Below are 23,676 nucleotides of genomic sequence, written 5' to 3'. Positions count from 1 at the left end.
AAACTAATTTTATTGAATTTCCCCTTTGAGAACCGTATCTTTGATGGGGTGCAGTGGTTCTTTTTTTTGTTGGAGAATTTATTGAAAGAGTGCGAAAAAAGAAATTACCGACGCAGCGACGCGTCCGTAAAAAGTCTGAAGATAACGACGTTATGTTATAATATGGCCTCTTAACGGCCAAATTACCAAGCAAAAAAAAAAAAAAAAAAAAAAAAAAAAAAAAAAAAAAAAAAAAATGAAGAACCATGTGAATTAATGGCCGCGATCGTGAGTTATTAATGATTAATTCCCAAATTTATCTCGGCTGCCTGTTATTCGTTGTGTGCTCTTCCGAATTTATAACTCTTGTAATAAGAGTAATTTATCACTTGGCCAACGAAGACCTTGAGAAAGAGTAGCAAAAGCAAAGAAAGAACAGGGAAAGAGCATTGACCAGCTGCGGCTTTCGTCTGTAATTTATTTACAATATCTTTACGCGCAGGATGACGCTGATACTTGATTTAAACGTAACTGATCTTGCTTGGAAATAAACAAAGAAAAATGAGCAAGTGGCCGTTCAATGAGGTACCGTTACAAAAATTCTCCAAAAATATAATACATCTTTCTGCCCTAAATTACAATTACGATACGTCTCATAAATATAAAACTGCCGTAAAATCTTCAATATGAGAAAATTTGATTAGAAGCATCTATGTGAAATCAAACATTACAATTTATAAAAATTATTGTTACAATTTCATTTCATTGCGCTTTAAGCTCAATCTTTGTTTACATATATTTGTATAAAAAAGGTGTAACACATTACAAGAACTGTATGATAATTTATTTAAGAGAGCATAACTGTGCATGCAATTCATGTTTGATATTTTCAATAGCTTTTATATTAGTAAGACTTATTTTTACAAGTAGCAGTTTCACCTCATCTCATATGCGAAAACTTCATTCTACATTTTCGACTTATTTTTTCGTGAAGAATCACTTCTTCTCTGACTGCATCTCGATTGTACAGACATCCTGAATACATATAACGAAATACATAATATGAATACGTATTTTATATAATAATATACGTACAATACTGTTCTATGAAAACTAGCAATGGATTAACTTACACACTACCACTTACACTACCACTATAATCGGAAGTAAAAAGTTACAGTTATTTATGACACTTTTACGGAGGAAGTCATTGAGTAAAAGTTAATTTTTGTTTAAGTAGAAAACATCGATCGCTAAATTTTAAAGAGATTCTCCAAAAAATGAAATTATTAAAAAATAATATTATTTATATGTTCTGGTTACGATTTAGGTATATCGATTATGTTATAAATAATTACAACCTTTTTCATGATTGCTGATTAGCGGTAATCATTATCGACGACGGAAGTTGTTTTTAGCCAGCATCAACCAACGAATGCTTTCATTGCCGATAATAACGATTAATCGTTGCCAGTAACCAAAAAATATTAATCATTTATAATGATTATTCATACACTTTTCAATTTGAGTTATAACAGTTATGATACTGCAGATTGTACGTACATACCTACATATACATATGTATTAGATAAACAACACACAAAAATCGAAAGCTTTTCAGTGATTTTATACTTATGAGACGCAATGCATTATCTCTGAAATAACTGAACATAAAAATATCAGAAAATCACGACATGCTTGAAAATAAATGCGTATACGTAACACCTAATAAAGGAATGAAAAGAGATCGAATTTGTGTAACAAAAAAACTTTTCTTCCCTTTGATCGGAGATACGGTAAATATTCTGGTTCGGAAGTGATGTAAATTGTTCTCAGGTGTTATGATAAGGTGCGCTTCTTCCCGGCACCCGAATACTCAGTCTGGTGCAAAGCGAATAACACGCTACACGGTCCAGGTGACGTGGAATACGCGGTCGCCTGCTGCGACCACTCCGACTTCTGCAATCGCGACCTAAGGCCCTCTTTTACTCCTCGCGAGTCCAGAGGTGGGCCATACTTCCGACTCGTCGATTACCTCGAACGAGGTACAGCTTCCGCAACCTCTGTTTCCTTCCAAGGTCGATCGACTGTAGGCGAAAGCGAATGCACAATTCCTATGAAATTTGAAATTGTTAATCTATTTGTTGTTCGGAGAAATTAATTTATTTGTTGTTTCGGTTTCGCGGCAAAAGTTCTCTCGACTTCACTCTTTTAAGTTGATAAATACAGTATGAGTACGAATTAACTGTACTTACACATGACACTACTTCGCTAACTATTAAAAAAAAATTACGATCACATTTCTTTAGGTAGAATCTTAGCAAATAGTTAAGAAACAAGCGTAATTTTTTAACTGGTTAATATATAAAAATAAAATGAAGAGAATAAAGGTATTAAAATTAATCGATGAACGAAGAAGAAAAAAACGAAGTAAGTAGATATAACTTTTGATGTATTTGCGAGACGCGAATAATGAATTCTATCTTTGTCTTACATATTGTGGAAATATCTGTTTTCTTGCTGCTTAAATATAGGTATCTATGTATAATATATATTGGTATTATGATTAAGTATGATGGTGACGTCGCGTCATGTGCCTTTAATTGTTGAATCAATAAAATCGGGAACGGAAACCAGAAATTTCGACATAGTAAACGAAGAACTGAACTAATGCATATTGATCGATTTACATTTTCAAGGCGATAGTGACACATGATATTCAATATCTAACGTTGAAAATTAAAAGTAATCTATATTATATATTCTTATCTTCATCAATAGATAGCGATTGCGTAGAAATCGGCAAAAAAATTATTTTAAATTGTAATAGTGTATTCTTTTACCTATTGTAATTCTATCTAAATAAGGAGAATCTTCGCAACGACGACCTTGGAAAAACATGTGCGATAAAAATAGAATAAATATAAAAATGAAGTAAAAAAACAAAAAGAAAAAGAAAAAAAGAATTTTGGGCTTTTAATCATCGATTTTTGATGCTTTTTGTGAATTGTCTGGGTCCGGGTGATCATCTTTGTCACATACACATTACATATCTAGCTCTATACATGTCCTTTGTAAGTATATACACGTTATCTTTGTTCATGCGTCCCGTTTCACTATATCGAGCTGACATAATGCAGCGACCGCGAAACGAAACACCGTGATTCGTTTACAGCCCGCGTTTCCCTTGTCAGAGAACTGTTTGCGAAGCTTGAAATTCAATATTTTGCACCGCTATTGTAAGGCCGCTGTTTCATTGCATAACCCGATGATACATTCTATTTACATTATGATAACTTACGTCCATCTTTTGCAAATGTATCACGCGATTTATCTACGGCGAGTAACGAAAATATTAGAACGACGTATTAGGAAATAATTTATTATGCAAAAGTTCATAAGATAAATTGCAATTTGTTGAAACTTGGAACAAATTGCATTTATGTTAATACCTATATATTATATAAAATGTTCATAAAGTTAAAGCAGAATTCAACAACGTGTGAGCAAATTGCACATTTATTAAAATTAATTTTATTGCACATTTTGTAGAAATAACAAGTAATAACAGTATTCGAACATTATGTTGTAGAGTCCATGATATATGTATTTAGTCAATGGACTAAGATAAAAAAGTTTGTTCAGTATGCCACTAATAGTACTTGAGAGCAAATGGAAACGAAAATTTAAGTGTCCAAATATTTTGCACAGTAGTCTAAGTAAATACTTGTAAATTATCACAAGCATATTCAGCAACGATATAATGAAATTAATCGAACAGTATTTCATCATTATAGGGGTTTTTCACTACCTGCATAAAGAATTATTATTGTTATTGCTCTGTGTCTTATTATTTCTACTATCTTGCTGCATATTCTTTCCGAGATTTTTGTTGAGATCAAATATTTGCAATATTTCTTCGCTGTTATACTTTTCTATTATGTTGTATAGCGAATCATTAGCGTTGCAACGAATTTATTTTTGTTGACATTTTAGTTACAATTTTTCCTTGAAATTGTTTTGCTACATAAAATTAAAAGATAATTAAATATTCGATTGGCCTTACGACTTTTCATTTGAAATCCTTCAGTTCTGTTCTTCTTGCGACATAGAAATATTAAAAAACTTAAGAATTACGTGTTTAATTAATTTTTTAACCTTTTATTTTCTGTTTCCATTTTCTTGTAACATAAAACGTATTAAAAAATGAATTTATTGTCGCGTTAGGTTTGAAATCTGCTGAACCATACTTCTATGAAATCTCAAATAATAGATTGTTCAAATAGCGATATCGAATGAGGACATTGAAACGTCATTTAAAGAGAAATTGAAAAAAGAAGCTAGTACAACTGAAGGTAAAAGCCAAACATCTTCTCGTTTCATCGCCACAATTCGCCATTCTTTGTCACGAATGTCACGAATGTCACGATGCAACGACGATGACGATACGTTGCGTCATCAGATATGTAAATACATAGATATGTATATATCTATTGTCCACTGCTGGAGACAAGTCCCGCGAAAGGAATGCGGACCCAATTGGTTATTTCTGACAGACTCGACTCAATCGTAAAGATAAGCACGCGGAATGGCCGACAGTGTCACATATACTAATAAAACAATATCCATATGTGAGCAATAGAGAGCAATGCTCCCCTTACCTCTGTGCCACACCGTCCAGCGGGACTTGTTTCCAGCAGCCCATTATACGTGATAGTAATGTGCGTGTAATAGTAGTGTACGGCGGTTATGGTCGCTATGCTATTGACTCTTATTACAAAAACGATGTTGTAAAAATGCGCTGTCAATGGAATAAAAGAACAACCGCCTCACACTTATCTCTGCCGAGCTCTTCCAAATACAGACTAGCTAAAAATGTTTTGATTTGAAATGCAGTTTTTATTTTACATATATCTCGATCGTACGTTCGTCTCGAGTTTAATTATCACACATTCTCCATGTCAAGTGTCTTGGAACAAATGTCAGAAGGATATTATATAACAAGAATGTTAACCTAGCTTAAAAACGAGTAATCTGTACAATTCACAAATAATTTTACAACAATATAAAGTCGCAGTAAAGAGTAGAACTGGGTTAAATACATAGATAATAATTTATAAGAGGTTATAAGAAGATTCTGAAATAAAATTCAGATGATTCTCTTTCCAAAACTTTCTTTTAGGTTTAGAATAATTCTTAATTCTTTGCCATATATTTTATGCCGAACAGACTCGGATAGACGTAATGTTTCGTCTTGTTTGAATCATTTTAGTTCTAATATATCTACTTATAATAAAAGTGCATCTCCTATCTGTAGTAAAATCGCCACATTGTCAGAATATAAAATATTAAAATAATTAACGAAAATATCAAAAGACTGTATTTTTAGAAGTAATTTAGTAAATACCTAACATATATTGTATATTAAGCATAAAGTCTGATCTATTTGTAAAAGTTTGAATCACCCTACTCTTTACGAGTAGGATGAAACAAGCTTCCATCTTTTTACAGCCTCTTATTTATTCAAAATACAGCTACATACATAGAAGCATTAATTGTATGTAAATTGTATTCCGCCTAAATATAAATAATAAACAAATTTTTCTCTATATACATACATATGTATATAAAGTACAGTTTATACAGCTTTTAAACGTATACGAAGTAATACAGGCTACAGTTTCTATCCGTAACTATATGTATATCATTTACCAGAAATATTACTGTATCAAATATATAGATATATACATATAAATTTAACGCTTACCCCTTTAAGATACTTCAAATTCTGAAGTCATTCATTTAAACTTGCGAGGTCGAAATTTTGTTTATTCGTGAAAAAAATTATTTGTTATTAGTTATTAATAATAAAAATAGAATTTTTTCTTGTTTTCATAAAGAAAATATAATGTATTAAAATTTGAAGTCAATTTTACCGAGAACAAATTTATAGTTTATTTACTGTTTAGTCAATTAATAACTTACTATATCGTTTAAAAATATATACGTACTACTGTTTAGTTATCTTTGGTTTGTTTAGTTATCTTATTTGAGTCGAGGTATCTGGGTAAATAAAAATGAGAACACAACCCTCATAGCTATCTTATTCATTTACGATTTGGCACGTACGCTACTGGCGTAACTGTCACGCATCGGACAAGCAACCTCTCAATATACAATATATGTATGTATGTATGTATATAATATTATTGTCATCGGCAAGTGACCAATACATAAGCTTAATAGCCGTATGGAAAGTAGATAGAAAGGAATGTAATGGAGAACAGGACGGCATGGCAAAGTTGAATAAAATGGACGACAACACGACACGCTGTACGTAGAATAACGAGGCGTATTCGCGCGGTATTGACGGAGGGTTGATAGAACGTATCGAAAGCGGTATTCATCGATTATACGGGTTCCACTAAATCCGAGGGAGAGTAAGCTAGTTATTCGTGTGAGCTTTTGGTGCAACGATTTGTTTCGGTTTGGATATACGTCCGTAAATAGTGTTGCTCAGCAGGTATTTTTCTTTCTCATCTTCTCTTTTCTCAATTTTTTTTTTTTTTCAATATTCTTGCCCGTAAAATGGTCCGATCGTTATAATATAACAATTATTATTAAGCTATGTTATAATTACCGACCGATTGGAAAACTTGGCATATAAACACAGAATTATAGAAAAATTGGTTTACGTTTAGATAAAAATTTAATTTAGATTTAAATGTAAGGTAGAATACGAGAACAGCGGCCTAATATCCATTAATTATTCACAGTGCGCTATATTTTCGAATTATTTTATGCTACAGTCATGATTTGTGAATTATTACATTAATGCTATGGCTATTATAGTTGAGATTGTGCTTTTAACGATACGAATTACTAAAATATGGTTTTAAGAAATGCTTATATTTGTAGGAAAGTAACTTAATGACTTGGAATACTTAATTGAAAAATATAAAGATAGACAAATAAATATATATGTTGAAGAAGAATGAGAATAGTATTTAATTGTCGCATGGCACCAATGTCGCATCAACGTCAATGGTCACTATTGTCATAGCCATAGCACTAATGTGGCAAATGGTGACATTAAATCACTTTGCTATTGTAAATACAAGTTTTTGAAATTTCAGTATTTAGGTAAACTTGTTTTGTAGTATTAAGCAGGAAATATTATTTAGTAAAAGTAAAAGTAACATGTAGTGGAATCAGTTCGTTACATTGAAAGTGATGTAAATGATCATTAATAAACCAAATACGTTTTATTGTTTATGTGCTGGTACATACTTTCTATACACAGAATTTCTTATTGTTATAAATGTAGATACATCTACTTTATTCTATGTTATTCTTTGCTTTTAATAAATTTTATTAATAATTGAAATTTGCTTCTGCATCTTATAAATATAGATTTAATAATGCTCGTATTTTTTCGTAAAAAATTTATATATTTAATAATATTTAATAATACATTATTCGAAACAAGTGTGCCATTAAAAACTAGTAGTAACGAATAACAAAAACTTGTATTATTATACAAAGAGATCCATTGCTAACCTAATAATTCACAGAAATTGTTTCCTCTGCAGAAAAATACTCGTTGATCGATGAATTTCGACGATAAAGCAATATTACAACATTTTTTAAAATTTTCTAAACAATCACGGAGTTGTTTGTTATATTTATGTACATAAACGGTTATGCAATAAAAAGAAAGTTCGATATTCGCGGAACATTTGACGCGTGAGATTGTATGCTTGGTTCCAAATGACATATATCGTGTATTACGGTCGATTTAAGGATGGGGGCACGAGTTCATGCACTAACATTACGCGTCAGCAAGATACTGGTTTTTGCCAATCTTCATCGGACATCCCCTGGACGTGCAATCATTCATCTGTGACTCGTCTGTCTCATCGTTATTCGTCATCTCATCGAATATCTCGTGGGAATCAATTTGATGCCTTATCGTGAAATTGCTAGATGGATGCTTCTTGTGCGGACGCCAGTTCTGTGATCGATCTGATTTCACGAATATTTGTTCCCTGTGGCGAAGCACAGCCGTTCGTTCCCATCATCTTTCCACTTCTCCTGCAGTATGCCTCGAAAAAATTGAAAATTACAATAATAGTAATGGTGTGTAGGTATCTGTAACATAATACAATAGATTCCTATATAGTTCCATTTGTTTTCAACGTTCAACGTTCAACTCAATATCGATTATTTAATTTGGCTCAGAGTTTGATCCGAAAGCGCTTTTATCGAAATTTAAGCGGAAAGCAACTTTTTGTTTTAAAATTTGATTCAAAGAAATTGTCCGTTTTTAAATTTTATACATAAATGATTTTTCCTTTCGTAATTTGATTCTAAAATTCGATTCATTCGTATTCAAATTCGATTCTAAGTCGATTATTCATTTTTTAGTTCGACTCGAAAGCTAAAGCGATTATTCGCTTCGAAATTCGATCTATACTATTTCAAGTCTAATTCGAAAGTAATTCTCGATTTTTTCAAAAATATCAAACACTCCTAATAGGAATATCCCAAATTTAACCTCGTGTTCTTCCTAATGTGATCCGTGTGGTTTTTCGAAGAATAACCGATTAACAGCATCCGTATGAAGGAAATCATATTCTTTATGTAGCAGAATCAATCATCAGGTAAGTGAAGCTGGGAACAGTACAATACGATGATCCAGACATCGTGAAAGGAGCGTTGCATCTACATGATGACACGATGACTCATGCGCGGGTTCCGTCATCGTTGTACGAGTAGGTATATGCACTAACCGGACAGGTAATGCAAAGAATCGCTCGTTTTGACGTGATGGGAAGAGGCAGAATCATTGAGAGGATGTTATTTCATTATAGTATGTTGATACTTTCGATGCTTTATTCTCGATCGAATTCGTTTTTTTTCTTTTCTTTTTTTTTTTCTTTCTCTATACTTGTATCTATAGAATACAGACTGATATGGAAAGAATAAGGTACGATACGAATCGTGTATCGATCGTTGAAGTATTTATAAAGAATTGGAAAAGAGTTTGTTCCTAGTCCTGACCTACTGACCTTCTGATATCTAATTGTAACCTGTATGCTTCTGTTGATTTAAAGTTTAAACTAAGCTGTTGCAACTCACTGCTGCATACTTCTGGGGGTGCTCATCACTTAGCCTTAGCATGTTTCACGAAGATGTTTTTGCATCTGTGTTGTTTCCTAAGCTTAACGCATGTACCTCTTGATTTTTATTCCGAAAATGGCTTCGCTGGCTTTTCAAATCATTCCAAGAAACCTGTTACGTTCAATCTATTGGATTCGTTTAACTTTGTTAGCTTGATCATACAGCTCGAGTTTGTCTTTTTTTTTTTTTTTTTTTTTTTTTTTTTTTGTAGAGTTGAATAGTTGAGTTTACAAAGTATAACGTTTTACAACATTTTTCAACTTATCTTTAAATTGTCTCTAACTGTTTAATATAAATTGATTCACAGGATATTTAGCTACGATAACAAATGTTAAATGTTTCTTTCTCATTGAGTTGAAAAGTCTTATTTATACACATAATTGTCTGTAGATACGTGTATACTATTTCAAATATTATAATAAATTTCCGTGTCTTTAGCTTGGTCCATTTAGAAATAAGCGAAATTTCACTCTTAAATATGTTGAGAAAAGATATGGAATTGTTATTAAAAAAAACCTTCTTAAAATAAACCTTAAAAATATACTGGATAATAGAATAGAACGATCAATATATCCACTATGGATCCAATATTCATTACCTATCTACGATACTGTAGACTGTAAACTAATAGATATTTTTCATACAATACTTATCTGTAGATACAACATTATATATTTATGTACCTGTGTATGTGTTGGATACGAATTGTTCTCAAATCTTTTCTATAATTTCATGATTTTCAACTTCTCAGTGAACATGTTATTATCTAAGTAACCCTGAATTTTGTTAAATTCTTTGAAATCTTGCAGATTACAAAACTTTGACGTGGAACAAATAGTTTCAATGAAATGAAATATTTATAAAAACAGACAGCGACAAAACAATAGAAAATTAAAAATGAATTTAAAACTTGGCAACATTCTACTATTTACTTTCATTAAAAAATGTAGATTTGTATTGTTATTGGATATTAGATAAGTATAATAATAGTGAAAAAATTAGAAGGTCGAAAGTTGGTGATAAAACTATCTATGGTTTGAACGTTTTATGTTTCTTGGAGTGATCTGTCGCGTAAATGATTCACTATAAAATGATAATGAAGTATTTGTTGGGGAAAGTGCGGTCGGGTGGCGATGACACGGCGTGGGTCACTTGGAAGGTGGCCTTGATAATAGCAACGCCAATATGCCTGATCTGCGTGGTGGTTATGGTCGTTTATCACGTGCGTAAGACCCCAGAAAGACCAGGAAATAGCGATGATTCGCAGGAGGCACCAGATCGACCCATCCTGGGTGGTGTTACCATCAGGGATATGCTGGAAATGACTACCAGTGGCAGTGGCTCAGGTAGGTCAAATTAAAGTTCTATATATATTAATCAAACTTTTTTTAATTTTCGCTACTAAATTCTGTATTAATCAAGTTTCATTTTTCATTTTCACTATGTATCTAGCAATGGATATTTTATAACTAAATCAGATTTATCTGCGAAAATAGATGTCACATTTAAATTTATTTGCGTTGCTGAAAAGACGACTAGCGTAAGGAATGCGAGCTTGATTGGCTGTTTCATATAAATTCTACACAATCATAAAGATAGCATGCGTATTGGCCGAAAGTGTCACATAAATAAATAAAACAATACAGAGGAATACCAGTCGTGCCCGCATCGCGCTAGTCTTCTATTCAACAATGCACAGTACATATATGTATATCGAATATAATAGTGATATTTTGGATGTAAATTTAAAAATAATTCAAACAGTGGTTTGCTATCAGTTAGTCCGTTACTTCTTTTTATTTTACACGACACTCCATCTGGACTATAGTTGTATTGATATTAATTTCAAATACGTATATTAAAGTTCATATTGAAGTTCCGACATTCATTTATATTATACTTTCCAAAAGTATATTTATTTCTTAAAAGTGTACTTCTTTCACAAAATTTCTTTGTACTGTAAACTGTAAACGGCTTTTAAGTGTACCAGGCGTAATAGCTATTCAATATAATCCAGTTACGATAAAATGCTGCGTGCGGTGTGGGCCACGAAGAGATTAAACTGTCCTATTATTGTATCGTATTCTGTTTGAAACTCATACATTTTTACATAAAGAGTTTAACCACGAAAGGGTTGAACTATCTTGCTACTGTATCATATCCTGTTTAGAATTCGTAAATTTTTACACAAAGCACATTATTAATGTCGTGCACACGAGAGTCATTTTCAACTATACTGAAATTCGTGTTCTTCAATGCCCATCCTCTCCCAAGTAGGCCTGCCGCTTCTGGTACAGCGAAGCATAGCCCGCCAGATTCAGCTGGTGGAGACGATTGGAAAAGGTCGCTTCGGCGAAGTCTGGCGTGGTCGTTGGAGGGGTGAGAACGTTGCCGTGAAGATCTTCAGCTCGCGTGAAGAAAGGTCTTGGTTCAGGGAGGCCGAAATTTATCAGACGGTGATGCTCAGACACGATAATATCCTCGGGTTCATCGCAGCTGATAACAAAGGTAGGTACAAATTTGCACGCAAGTGCATAAACATTGCGTCGAATTGGAATTCGTACAGTTTTAACTGTCGGTTACTTAACGACTTAACGACTAATTTAACGACTTTAACCTTTTCGAGACTAACGGATGATAATTATCCGTTAATTCGGATAGCAACGAATAAGAATTGGTTGCTAGATTATAATGAACATATTTCTTAGTGTTAAGTATACATACTATGTATACTATATAGTAGAATTAAGTTATTATGCAGTTAAGCTTTTTTCAATAAATTTTCCCCTGTAGACAGGGAAAGGAATGTATTGGATCTTCATATGGGATTATGATTATAGATACTATGATTACTAAAATTTTCACATATCATGTATGATGTAGGTATCTGATTTAGTAAGTGTAGCAATTTATTACTAGTTAATGCTTGTGAATTAACCAAGTATTTTATATATTCACTATACCTGTAAATTTTTCGTCCGATATATAAGCTTCCACTACTATGGTCTCAAAGATAGCGTCGATTGGGTTTTCCTCGCTAAGAAATTTGTTATTAACATAAGTAGCTACTTTTCCAGTAGCGCTGAATGATTCTATTTATCTTAAGTCTTCGATCGTTTTTAATGCCGTATCGGATTCAGTTCCCACGTTATTATATATTTTAATATTAGTATGTATTACATGTTTGTTGGAGATTTTTAATGGTTCTAGTTATTCCATATTTAATGAAACTCTGTCTCAGGTTTGAGCAGGAGATCAATAGGGGTATGATGTAAACGGTTAATGAGATTGTTTCCATTTTCTGTGTATTCTTTGCCTATTTCCGGTACATTTTCTAAAAAACTGCATAGCTGCAAAGAATTAAGTGAAAATTATTTTGGATTGCATTGCTTTATTGTCTTAATTGAATTCATAATAAATTGATCAATGTTTGGTACCGGGCATAAAATTCGAGACTTGCGAGGTTCTCCTCATTGCCCATAGCACGAATTATCAGATTGAACTTGGATTCGATCGATCAGGAGTATCTGATAAGATAGAAATAAAGGGTAATGCTCGTCTAGTTTCTGTTTTGGCCGATAGGAATGTGATTGTAGGTATAAGGGATGAGGCATTGTTCGTTAGATTTTTATCTGTTCCGCTCGACTTATTATTTATTTTATTGCTAGCTTGACTTGTATTAACAGTTGCTGGAAATGTAGTACTTAATTCTGAACTTCTTAAAGCATCTATTTAGCCTTATGTACATATATTATGTATACATATCCTCTTGTATAGGAAGGAAGTATGTAAGATTCCCAGAGGATATCAAAGTCCAGTAGTTCGTATTATCAAATTGAATTTAGAGGACCTCAGGGAGTTTATCAGTATCATCAGGTTGTATAAAAATCTGTCATCGGGAACTCATGATATATCAGTCCTTGCTCGCTTAAACTAGCTCTCAGAAATGATATGGCAGAGTATGGTTTCAACCCTAATTTGTGCAGAATGTCAATTATTAAAACGTAAGGAATAATCGGAGGGACATTCGATAAAATTATCCTTTCCATTCTGCTAATTAGTAGTCTAATTTCCAACTCGTTGTTATTGATTTTGATTATAGGACGCTTTTTATGACGTTAATAACTATAAGTTGAACAGAAAACACAAAGATTTGGTTTTTATTTTTTGCCTTTAAATAACATTAAACAAGGAAATAGATATCACCAATCGTTTCCTTTACTCGAGTAACGCCAAATTAAAGAAAAACTGTCTTTCTAAATGGTATAGCTGCCGAGATAATGCGACTTTTTCCTTTCCATGAGTTACAGTTTTCGCGCGATCGTGATTCCGGTCGAGTCAGCAACGACGCGTTGAGCTCTCATTGTCAGCAGCCTCGTTCACTACATTGAAGGCCTCTAATCGCCTGCTGTGAAAATGCATCAACTTTGCAAATGTTCATTAATTAATTAATCTTTTATGGTCATCCAATCAATACGAAAGGATCCACATATAATATAAGTAATAAACTGTAAAACTGTTTTATTTCCTAATGTTTCACATTGACGAATTTTTGAACGAAGAAAAATAGATATCTGTCAGTAACTAATATCAGTCAAAAATAGATATGTCAATTGGTCCTAGAGAAATCCTTTTTTTTTTTAAATTACATGAAATGATTTCAGAAATTGATAGAAACAAATTCCGCTATGGTAGGATAAAAAATGTAAAAGTTATTGCATTTTACAACTAATAAAAAATGATCGTAGCTGTATTTTAGCCAAGAGCTTGAATGAAAACATCTTGTTCGGTTAAATATCAAAATATTTCCCGTTTCGTAAGTTGACAAATTGATTGTACGAAAATTAACAAACGGATCAATTCGAAATTTGGTTCACTACACCTAGTTTGATTCGACTAGTATTACAGAATGGTAAGTAAAGTTTATAAAATTATAAAATAATAAAGGATTAAGGAGATAAAATTATAAAGGATTTAAGAAAAACGGATTTCTTCGCATCTCTTACTAATTTGCCATCTAACAATTGGATTTATCGTAACGTAACAGCTAAAATTTTATAGATAATTTTATTAGCTATAACTTTTTATTGAAATTTTTTCACGCACGATAGATTGTTTCTAAGGTACAAAGCCAAGTGTAAAAAAAGTCTTTTTTTCCGTTTAATTGATATTTTGTTTATGAAACAGCAGAGGTAAAAATTGTATCAAAATCGCTTATTTTGTGCAAAGTATTGTTCCGAAACATATTATGCAAAAACATTTTTACTATTAATTTGTTCCTGAAGAAATATTGAGTAGGCTGGACTAATTGTAATTACACACATGCATATACATGTACAAAGCAACATACACGTGTACGCGCTGTGAATAACCAGATTTTAGGCTGTATGTAAACTTCGCGTCATTCGCGCAATACGTTGGCCAAGCACGACTGAGATGCGTCGAAACCAACCTGAATAAAGAAAGTTCTTTCAATTTAAATTCAAATGACCCAGATCCGCTACTCTTCACTAGACATTGTAAGCTAAACTTAATAATAAAACCAGTGAATGAATATAGTCAGAGAAAGTAAAGAATATGTTTCTTGCTTGTTTTCACTATATCCTTTTTATTGTTCTTTGTAAAGGTGCCTACAATCCGAATCCCTCGACTTATTGGAATTTAAGCAAACACAAATGCATACGACATACATATTTAGATTAAGAATAATCCGAAATACAAGTTGTGTCTTTGTTCCTCAGATAATGGTACGTGGACCCAGCTGTGGTTGATCACGGATTATCACGAGAAGGGTTCGCTGTTCGATTATTTGAACAGATCGACCGTTGATACGAACGGTATGATCAGGATGGCTCTGTCGATTGCCACCGGGTTAGCGCATCTTCATATGGAGATCGTCGGCACGCAAGGGAAACCAGCCATCGCTCACAGGGATCTCAAATCGAAAAATATCCTCGTGAAGACGAATGGCACATGCGCGATCGGCGATCTTGGATTAGCCGTCAGGCATGATGTAATAACAGACACCGTCGATATCCAACTAAATAATCGAGTGGGCACTAAGCGGTACATGGCACCCGAGGTAAATTATAGATTTAAAAAATTCATATTTTACCCATTCGCTTTGTTTATCGAAATAGCCAAATGTGGGCGAGATATATTGGAAATATTGAATTGTAATATATTAGGTTGTCCCAAAAGTTTCTTTCGTTTTATAAGGAAATAATAGATGCGCAGCATTTTTTATTTCATTCATTTTGTAGTAATACAACAAAATGGATCATACATAATTCAATAAAATAATATAAAGCAAAAGACGTTGTCTCTATTATTGTCTTATAAAACGAAAGAATCTTTTGAGACAACCTAATATTATATGCATATACGTATATAATATTAATGTACATATACATATACATATGTATATAAAAACACGCCAAATTTATGTTATAACTCTACACATGTTCAAGTATTATAAGCATATAAATAGGGAAATCCTTATTGCTAAATTGAAAAGTAATTATGTTACGGAAATTTCTATTTCCATTTTTATTTCTGTAATACATATCAGATTTGAAAATATATATTTCGTACCCTTGGTTGTGTTTTATACAAATCTTTCTTACACTATTTTCATTTAATGTAATTCAGATAAGAACGTCAATTTCTTTTCCCATACAATTTAATTTAGATTTAATACGATTCAAATGGCGCCTTTTTCCTAGAAATATCGGAACGTAACCCAATCAAAGATTTGTTCCATCTACTGAATATATATTATAATAAGCAATTTGCTGTGGACATTTCATAAATTTTTGAATATCCTATGCATTTTGATGCTTGGAAATATCTCATAAATGCATAAATACCCGCAGTCTATCGATTGTTATTGATTCAAATAAATACGACAAATTTTTCTTCCCTTAGAATTAACGATAACCGACCTACCTTGCAATATTTCAGTTATAAAAAATTTTGGAGAAGTCAATATTTTCTTACATATGCTATAAAACACATTTAATCACTACTTTTGAGATTGGTGTTTGACATGGAAGCGGGATAGGCAGCAAAGTTAACTCGCTGGTTCTCAAACTTTTCGCTACGGAGAAAGCCCATTCTCACTCTCCTCTTGAAGAGTGCGGCTGCTGAGAATTGTTACTTCTGCTTTTAGGTTCTCGAAGAGACGATAAACATGAACCACTTTGATTCCTTCAAGAGGGCTGACGTGTACGCTCTCGGGCTGATCCTCTGGGAGATCGCAAGGCGATGCAACGTCGGTGGAATTCACGACGAATATCAGCTGCCGTTTTACGACTTGGTGCCTTCTGATCCAACGATCGAAGAGATGCGTAAGGTTGTGTGCACCGACAGACAGAGGCCATCGATACCGAATCGGTGGCAGTCGATCGAGGTACGTGCCACGTGCTGCTTCTCAAAACTTCTTCGGAAACTTTGATCCTTGCGTTCTTAAGAAAAGGCTTAAGAAAAAGCTTACTCCATAAACCTTACTTCGCATTGTATATTTGCTACTGTTTATATTCGGGCTGTTCTACGTAAGACGTAAATGGGTCAAATCGTAGGTTTAAAATAATAGACAGTAGAGTAGAACTATTTTATTACATATAATTAGCTATTAGATACATAAAAGAAGTTTTCTGATTCTCTTTGCTACTTACGATTTTTCATTTACATAATATAAGTTTACGTTCATTTAATCCATAATCAAGAACTGTGTTAAATAATCAGTCAGTGGCATAAGTTATTCTAATAATGAGTCTTATTTACCCGCAGCGCTGAAAACATTTTAACTGTTATTCCACTGATCACTCCTAATAATTTTAAAACAGAGGTTGGTTATTATAACAATAGTGTTATGAGTAGGAGCAGCGAGTAGTGCGAGAACCCGACGATTGTATTTTATAGAATACAGATTTTATATATATATAAATATATATAATCCTTATACATATATACGTATTCTATAAATACCATAAAATAAATGTAAATTCGTTAGTAGGTAAATACGCGGTCAAACGTGACACGAAATCAGGATGCTAGGACTGTTGTTTGCGAGGACGAACCTGACGTAAAGAAACCTGTAAGATGCGGACACAGGGAGTCATGGGAAATATTAGTATTGATTCTGTTTTGGTTAAGAAAAGTCAACACAACTTGAGTAGTAAAATCGTATCATGTGGATATATTCAACTACCTTTGTGAAGGATTGCAAAACTTGGGTATTAGATCTAAAACAATTAGATTCGAATTTTGAACCCAGATATGGATATTATAATTATAATCAGAAAGATTATTATTTGTGAGATTATGAGTGTGGATGCTCTGTTTTCATACACTGGCAGTGCGGTAACTAGCGATACTAAATAAAATCGAATGATCAAACGAATTTACCTGAGGCGAGGTTCGCTCGTAATTATATGAACAGCTCCGTCCGAAGAGATTGCAAATGCAGTTTCCTTCTTACCCTTTAGTCGTTATAACCTTCGGAGCGAAAAAATCGCTGTCCTGTCCGCGACTCTCGTTTACACACGTCGCTCTTTTAGATATTTGAATAGATCTAAAATTGTAATTTTAATCGATCGAACACGGGGAAATAAATTCTTATTACAGAATTTTTTGATGGAGATCTGATTATCGATGCAGTTTTGCATTATTAAGGATTTCAGGAGGCAGCATTTTCTGAAATTAATGGAATTTTGTGACTGGAATCGGTTGGAACAGGAGAATCTACCTGCAGGGCGATCGGTGCGAAAAAATATAACCCTTTTGAGTTTGCAAAGAATGGTACTTGGATTCTTCTCATGTGGCGACGCGACGTGACGGTCTATTAGGTATCCAGCTCAATCGCAGCTGTGTTACATTGTTTAGATAAAGGATGTTTAAAATTAGATAGAGAAATTTAAAATAAAAGGTGTTTCTGTTCTTTAAGTGCTCTTGAAGGCATCTCAAGAGTGTGGCGGAGACAGGCTATTTTCCATGCGTAATAATAGTAAGATAATTAAATGCATTATCTAGTGTAAGGAACTGTAAGAAATATATGTTTTACAGTAGTTTATACTTCGTAATTATACACTGTGAACTACATGTCACTATTTCTAAGATGCTTAGCTAATCTTCGAGTCGATACGATACAGTACGTTCGTTATCACGGAAAAGGATGACCTTCTTACACTCCTACGAAGGTAAGGAGCTTGTTGTCATTCGATTAGACAAATTCTACGTCGTTCCTCGTCCACTATTTTATGCTTTTATATTCGACGTGGATGCTTCCAATATTAACGCATACGCTGCTACGGACGCAAAATTCACTGTCACCAACAGTTTCTTTCGAAGATCTCGGGAACTAAGCCCTTACCCAAGATCGATGGTTATATGTACAGTAAAAAATTGTGCAAAGCGTTCACAACATACATATTTAAAAATCATTGTAATTGGGGAGGAGGTAACTTTTTTATAGTTTCACCTGATTGACCAATTGAAAATTAGAATAAAGCGCAATATTCCATATATCAATTGATTCGTCAAAAATTGTTTCACGTTAATAGAGGATCGTTCGCTATAACTGCGAATGCCTATTCCAAAATGAAGTATACCTAATCGGAATGGCAATTTAATCGAAGTTTTTTTCGCTAATTGAACGTTTTGGAAACTAAGGCCGAACAGGGATCATATGCACAGGAAAAACTCGTTCAAAATATTGATTTTAATGGTAAAATCTTGAAAAACCTTCCCATAGAAGCAACACGATTAATCACAATAATATTCAATACAATTTTAAGAATCTATAATGTTACCTCAGCCAAGCAAAGAACCACACCAAACTGCATCTTACAGACCAATATCACTACTTCCTGTGTTTTCCCAAATACTAGAGGAAATAATATACGACCGCCTGAAACCAACAATAGGGAAAGAAAAATTAATACCAGATCATCAATTTGGATTTAGGAACGGACACTCCACGATAGAGCAAACGTACAGGTTCGTCAACGAAATTTTACTAGCAATAGAAAATAAAACAATACTGGACAGCCCTCTTCATGGACATTAAGAAAGCATTTGACAAAGTGAACCATAAAGCCTCTTACAAACAATCAAAAAACACTTCCCGGAACAAATTCACCACTTACTCAAATCATACATAAGCAACAGAACCTTTGTAGTAAAAATAAAGGATGTATATTTCGAAGTGAAAGACATCAAGGCAAGAGTACTGCAAGGAAGCTTTCTACCAATATTATACACACTATACACGACCGACATATCAACATCTACCAACAGCAAAATACTGACATTCGCGAACGACACGATTGCACTAGTCAGACACACTAATTCAGAAACAGCAGTCACATTACTATAAGAGCATATCACAAAAATAGAAAAATGACTGTAAGATAAACAAAGAAAAGCAAACCGCAGTAAATGCAACCATATTACATTTACACTACGAGAACGGAAACGACCAAATATCCAATTAAATGGCACACACATAACACAATGAAAACAAGTTAAATACATAGGAACACTTAGACTCACAACTTACATGGAAGCAGCATACTAAATCAATTATAGACTGAATATGGATAAAAAGAAGACAAATTTACCGGTTAACTAGTCGAAATTCTAAACTCAGCATAGAAAATAAATTAAAAATATAAAAAACAATAATAAAACCAATTTGGACGTATGGAATACTACTATGGAGGGCAGTAGCAATGAGTCACATAAATAAACTAGAGTTGTTACAATCGAAAATATTCAGAACAATAGTCCTAATCCAGAAAGACTTAAAAATACCACTGGTCAAAGAAGAAATCGGCAGATACGCAAAAATACAAGGAAAGAATGGTAACACATCAAAACCAGCTGGTTGCCCAAGCGAGCAAAACCCATATAAAAAGGAGACCAAAAAGAAAACACCCCATTGACCGTACTAAAGAAATAAAATAGACAAACTTCAAGATGGTATTCCGCTGGGGGTAAACATCCACATGTTATTCAACAATAAAGTTAGAAAAATTTATCAAATGTCCATCTGGACAAATTATAAAATACGATTAAATGAAAAAAGAAATTAATTTTGACAACGTATTTCAAGGTCATTGAAATTAATAAGGTGTGCCCTAATTGTTACATGTAATTATTAACTTTATTACAGTTGTACTTATAAAAATGAAAACTTACATGAATATCCAGAGTCCACTTATACTCGAATATATTTTATTATACATAGTAGTAATTCATTATCGCTTTCCCTTCGGGATTACAGAATTCTATTTCTTATATAATAGTTCTTATTGTGCATCTCGTTATCTATATTTAAGCTAGCTTATCTTATCTTATATTTCATAACAGATTCTTTAACCAATTAACTGCCTTCGACGTGTATACACATCAATCTAAAACTTTATTTCGGTGCGATTGACGTGTATGCTCGTCGTGTAAAATAAAAAATTACCATTTATTATAAAAACTCAAAATTTTAGTAAAAAGTAATAGAAATGACATTTAGTGGTATGTTCCCTTTATACTTCCACTAAAACTTATGTATTTTATTTTATACATATACATATTTTTATTTTATACATATTTTATACACACATATATAAAAAAAAGAGTTTGATTATTTGATTATTTTCTTTGTCATATCGGTTACACATCGTATAATTTATTGCTTCTTATAAATTGAGTTGATTATTTTTTCTAATGCATCGTCTATTCCTCGAATTGTTTTGTGTACTTTACTTTATTATCTTTTGGCAATTTTTAAGTTTTTAATAGTAATACCATTTTTCAATAACAAATTCTTAATTTTTTATCGTATAGAAATGTAATCGTTCCTCTCATAAAATTTATAATAGGAGCATTTACCCTGCGGTCGAGGTGTATACTTGTCATTGCTTGATTTTACCTGCGCACTCTTTAAGGAACTTTTGAAACTAAACTCTGCAGTTAACAGATTAAAAGAAATTATGAATTAAATTTTCTATATTTTGCTTGATCATTAATTATATGTCTGCAAAGGTATGTATGATAATTGTAAAAAGTTTTATACAATCTATGATACACGCGTCGTTTGGTTTCTTTTCCAGGCGTTACAAGTGATGTCGAAGGTGATGAAGGAGTGTTGGTACCACAACGCGGCAGCTAGACTAACCGCGCTTAGGATTAAAAAATCTCTCGCAAATTACGGTGCGATGGAGGACTTGAAGTGAAATGAAGAGAATCAGCAGGTCGTTGAAATGACCGGAATACTAGAAGTGCTCGAAACATATGTGGACATTTACTTTAATTGTAATACTTTTATCGCAATAACACTTTTAAGTGCCGTGTTACTCCGCGAGTGAGCGAGAGAAGGAGAGGGGGAGAGGGAGAGAGAGAGAGAGAGAGAGAGAAAGAGAGAGAGAGAGAGGGAGAAAGAGAGCATGGGAAAAAGAGCGAAAAAGAAAGAGATAATACATTTGGTCGTAAATGAGAAATTCTAATAGTTGGATCAGAGAGCCTAACGAAAGACTGGTTAAAAAGATATTAAAAAAGCGAAAAATGAGACAAAAAAAAAAGAAATAATTGAAATGGAGGTGACGTTCCTTTGATCGCGTTGACTTGGTCGAGTTGCAACCCTAATTTCAAGTTTCAGCTTGTACGTATAAGGTAGCGGAATTATTCTATGTAAAGAAGTCGTAGTCGGGCAACTGAAAGGACGTCTTGTTTTAAAAGATAAAGAAAAGAAAAAGTAATAAAGCATGTTAGGGAGCAATGGCTAACAGAAACATGGACAGGGTTGGTGATGAATGTCCAAAATGAGAGAATATCAGGGCGTTCAGTTCCTGGCGATCGATCGATCGATTGGTTGAAACGGAATAAATAAACATGCGTAAAGTGTTCGGTTAATCGAATATGATATCGTGCCTAATCACATGTCACACACCTCTGCTGTATATTTATTAATAGTAACGATAAGATAATGACGTATATAAATTATTGAGTAATATTAATGAATATTATTGAGTAATATTAATAAATATTAATAAATTTGTATATTAATATATACACATATATGTAATTACGTATATTCGTTATTGGGCGATCCGATTCGATTAACCGAAGTAATTTATTCGTCGACTAGTTTGTAATGGAAATCATTTCAGTAAGATGATTAAATAATTAACTATCGAATTCGATTGACCGATCGACAATGATTCCTGACAGATGGACCTTCCTCGTCCAGCGTATGGGTTGAGACGACTTCACGAGAAAATAATGGCCTCCGCGTTACAATTTCATATGTTTTCGCTCTTTTCCTTGTACATTTTATACATATATAGTTTTCTTCCTTTACTCAAAATTTACACATAGTGTCATATGGATTTATTCGCCTATTTTACCGGTGCGTGCAGAGACTAAGTTTCTTTTTCCTTCTTTTATGGAAGCATATCCATACACATCATGTTACAAGAGAAATGCATATCCTTATTTCTCGTTTTTGCAATTAGACAGAGTCGAATATTTGCATCGATTCTGTACATATATACAGGGTAGTTAGCAAGAGCCGAACAATTTATGGTTGTCGAATAGACACGGTTACACAGAAGTATACGTGATTTTGTTTTTGTTTATAAAAGAAACTATATGATCGAGATGAATGCTTAAACAAAAGAAACAAAAATAATAGCATTTTTTATTTAGTTTTTTTTACGTGATCTTTTATTCAACAGAAACGAACAATACCTTTTACATACAGGTATCCTTTTCGCAGCGATAAATTTCAAATTGTTCTCAAAGTTTTTACAACGAATGACATTTTCTATTATTTGGTTTGGTTCGTTAACCGGATATTATACACACACTTACACGTATAAACACATTCTATACACACATATGATACGACTACACGTATTCTTAGCGTTAGACATACCCAGATGTTTTGCTCAAGACGAAATATTTTTGCGTATTAATCGTGATACGCGAGCTGAAGGCGGTGCGTCATGATACGCGGGACTTTCGAAGCGTGTTTCCTTTGTAACACAGGAAGGCTGAAATTAAAGGGTGCTAAGCTCAAGAATGAATGTTCGTTTACGTATGAAAGGTACAGACTGAGCAACTGCGGAATAGAAGATAGAAAATGGAAGAAGAGACAGACTGCGAACCTACGACTGAAAGGTAGCGAAAAAGAGAGTTTTAAAAGTGAACAAAGAGGAGAAATGAAAGCAAATTGATACAGAAAAAAAGAAAACAAAGAAAAACATTGGAGAAACTATATTTTCGTGAATTTTTTCATGGATCGATGAGAAAGGGAAGCATAGAGAGAGCGAGAGAGAGAGAGAGAGCGAGCGAGCGAGAGAGAGAGAGAGAGAGAGAGAACGATGCTGATGCTTCAATTACGAACGCGTGTTCTCCTTGAATATTGTTAATTATCGCTCCGACTTTTTCATGAGTGATATTTTATACGTTTTCTTTAGATTCGCGTTTTGAGGAGCAAGATAAAAAATATTCATG

The 23,676-nt window shown here is 33.2% G+C and overlaps 1 protein-coding gene across 7 annotated transcripts in view; it reads left to right on the top strand.

Annotated features, from left to right (window-relative positions):
* The window catches only part of LOC132905553 (TGF-beta receptor type-1), a 68,359-nt gene extending 44,936 nt beyond the window's left edge, over positions 1–23,423 (top strand). For 4 of the 7 annotated variants that reach the window (XM_060956973.1, XM_060956983.1, XM_060957003.1 and 1 more), the window contains 5 exons: positions 10,281–10,508; positions 11,437–11,670; positions 14,904–15,244; positions 16,334–16,573; positions 21,273–23,423. In XM_060956973.1, the coding sequence (XP_060812956.1) occupies positions 10,281–10,508; positions 11,437–11,670; positions 14,904–15,244; positions 16,334–16,573; positions 21,273–21,395 (1,166 nt within the window). In that variant the 3' untranslated portion in view covers positions 21,396–23,423. Of the gene's footprint in view, positions 1–1,815; positions 2,025–10,280; positions 10,509–11,436; positions 11,671–14,903; positions 15,245–16,333; positions 16,574–21,272 lie in introns of all 7 variants that reach the window. The other 3 variants (XM_060956993.1, XM_060956963.1, XM_060956952.1) reach the window with 3 other exon arrangements.
* The last annotated feature ends 253 nt before the right edge of the window (positions 23,424–23,676 follow it).

This window comes from Bombus pascuorum, chromosome 1 (genome assembly GCF_905332965.1).
Source record: "Bombus pascuorum chromosome 1, iyBomPasc1.1, whole genome shotgun sequence".
Classification (NCBI taxonomy): Eukaryota; Metazoa; Arthropoda; class Insecta; order Hymenoptera; family Apidae; genus Bombus; species Bombus pascuorum.
This window is presented reverse-complemented; position numbering and strand designations above follow the sequence as displayed.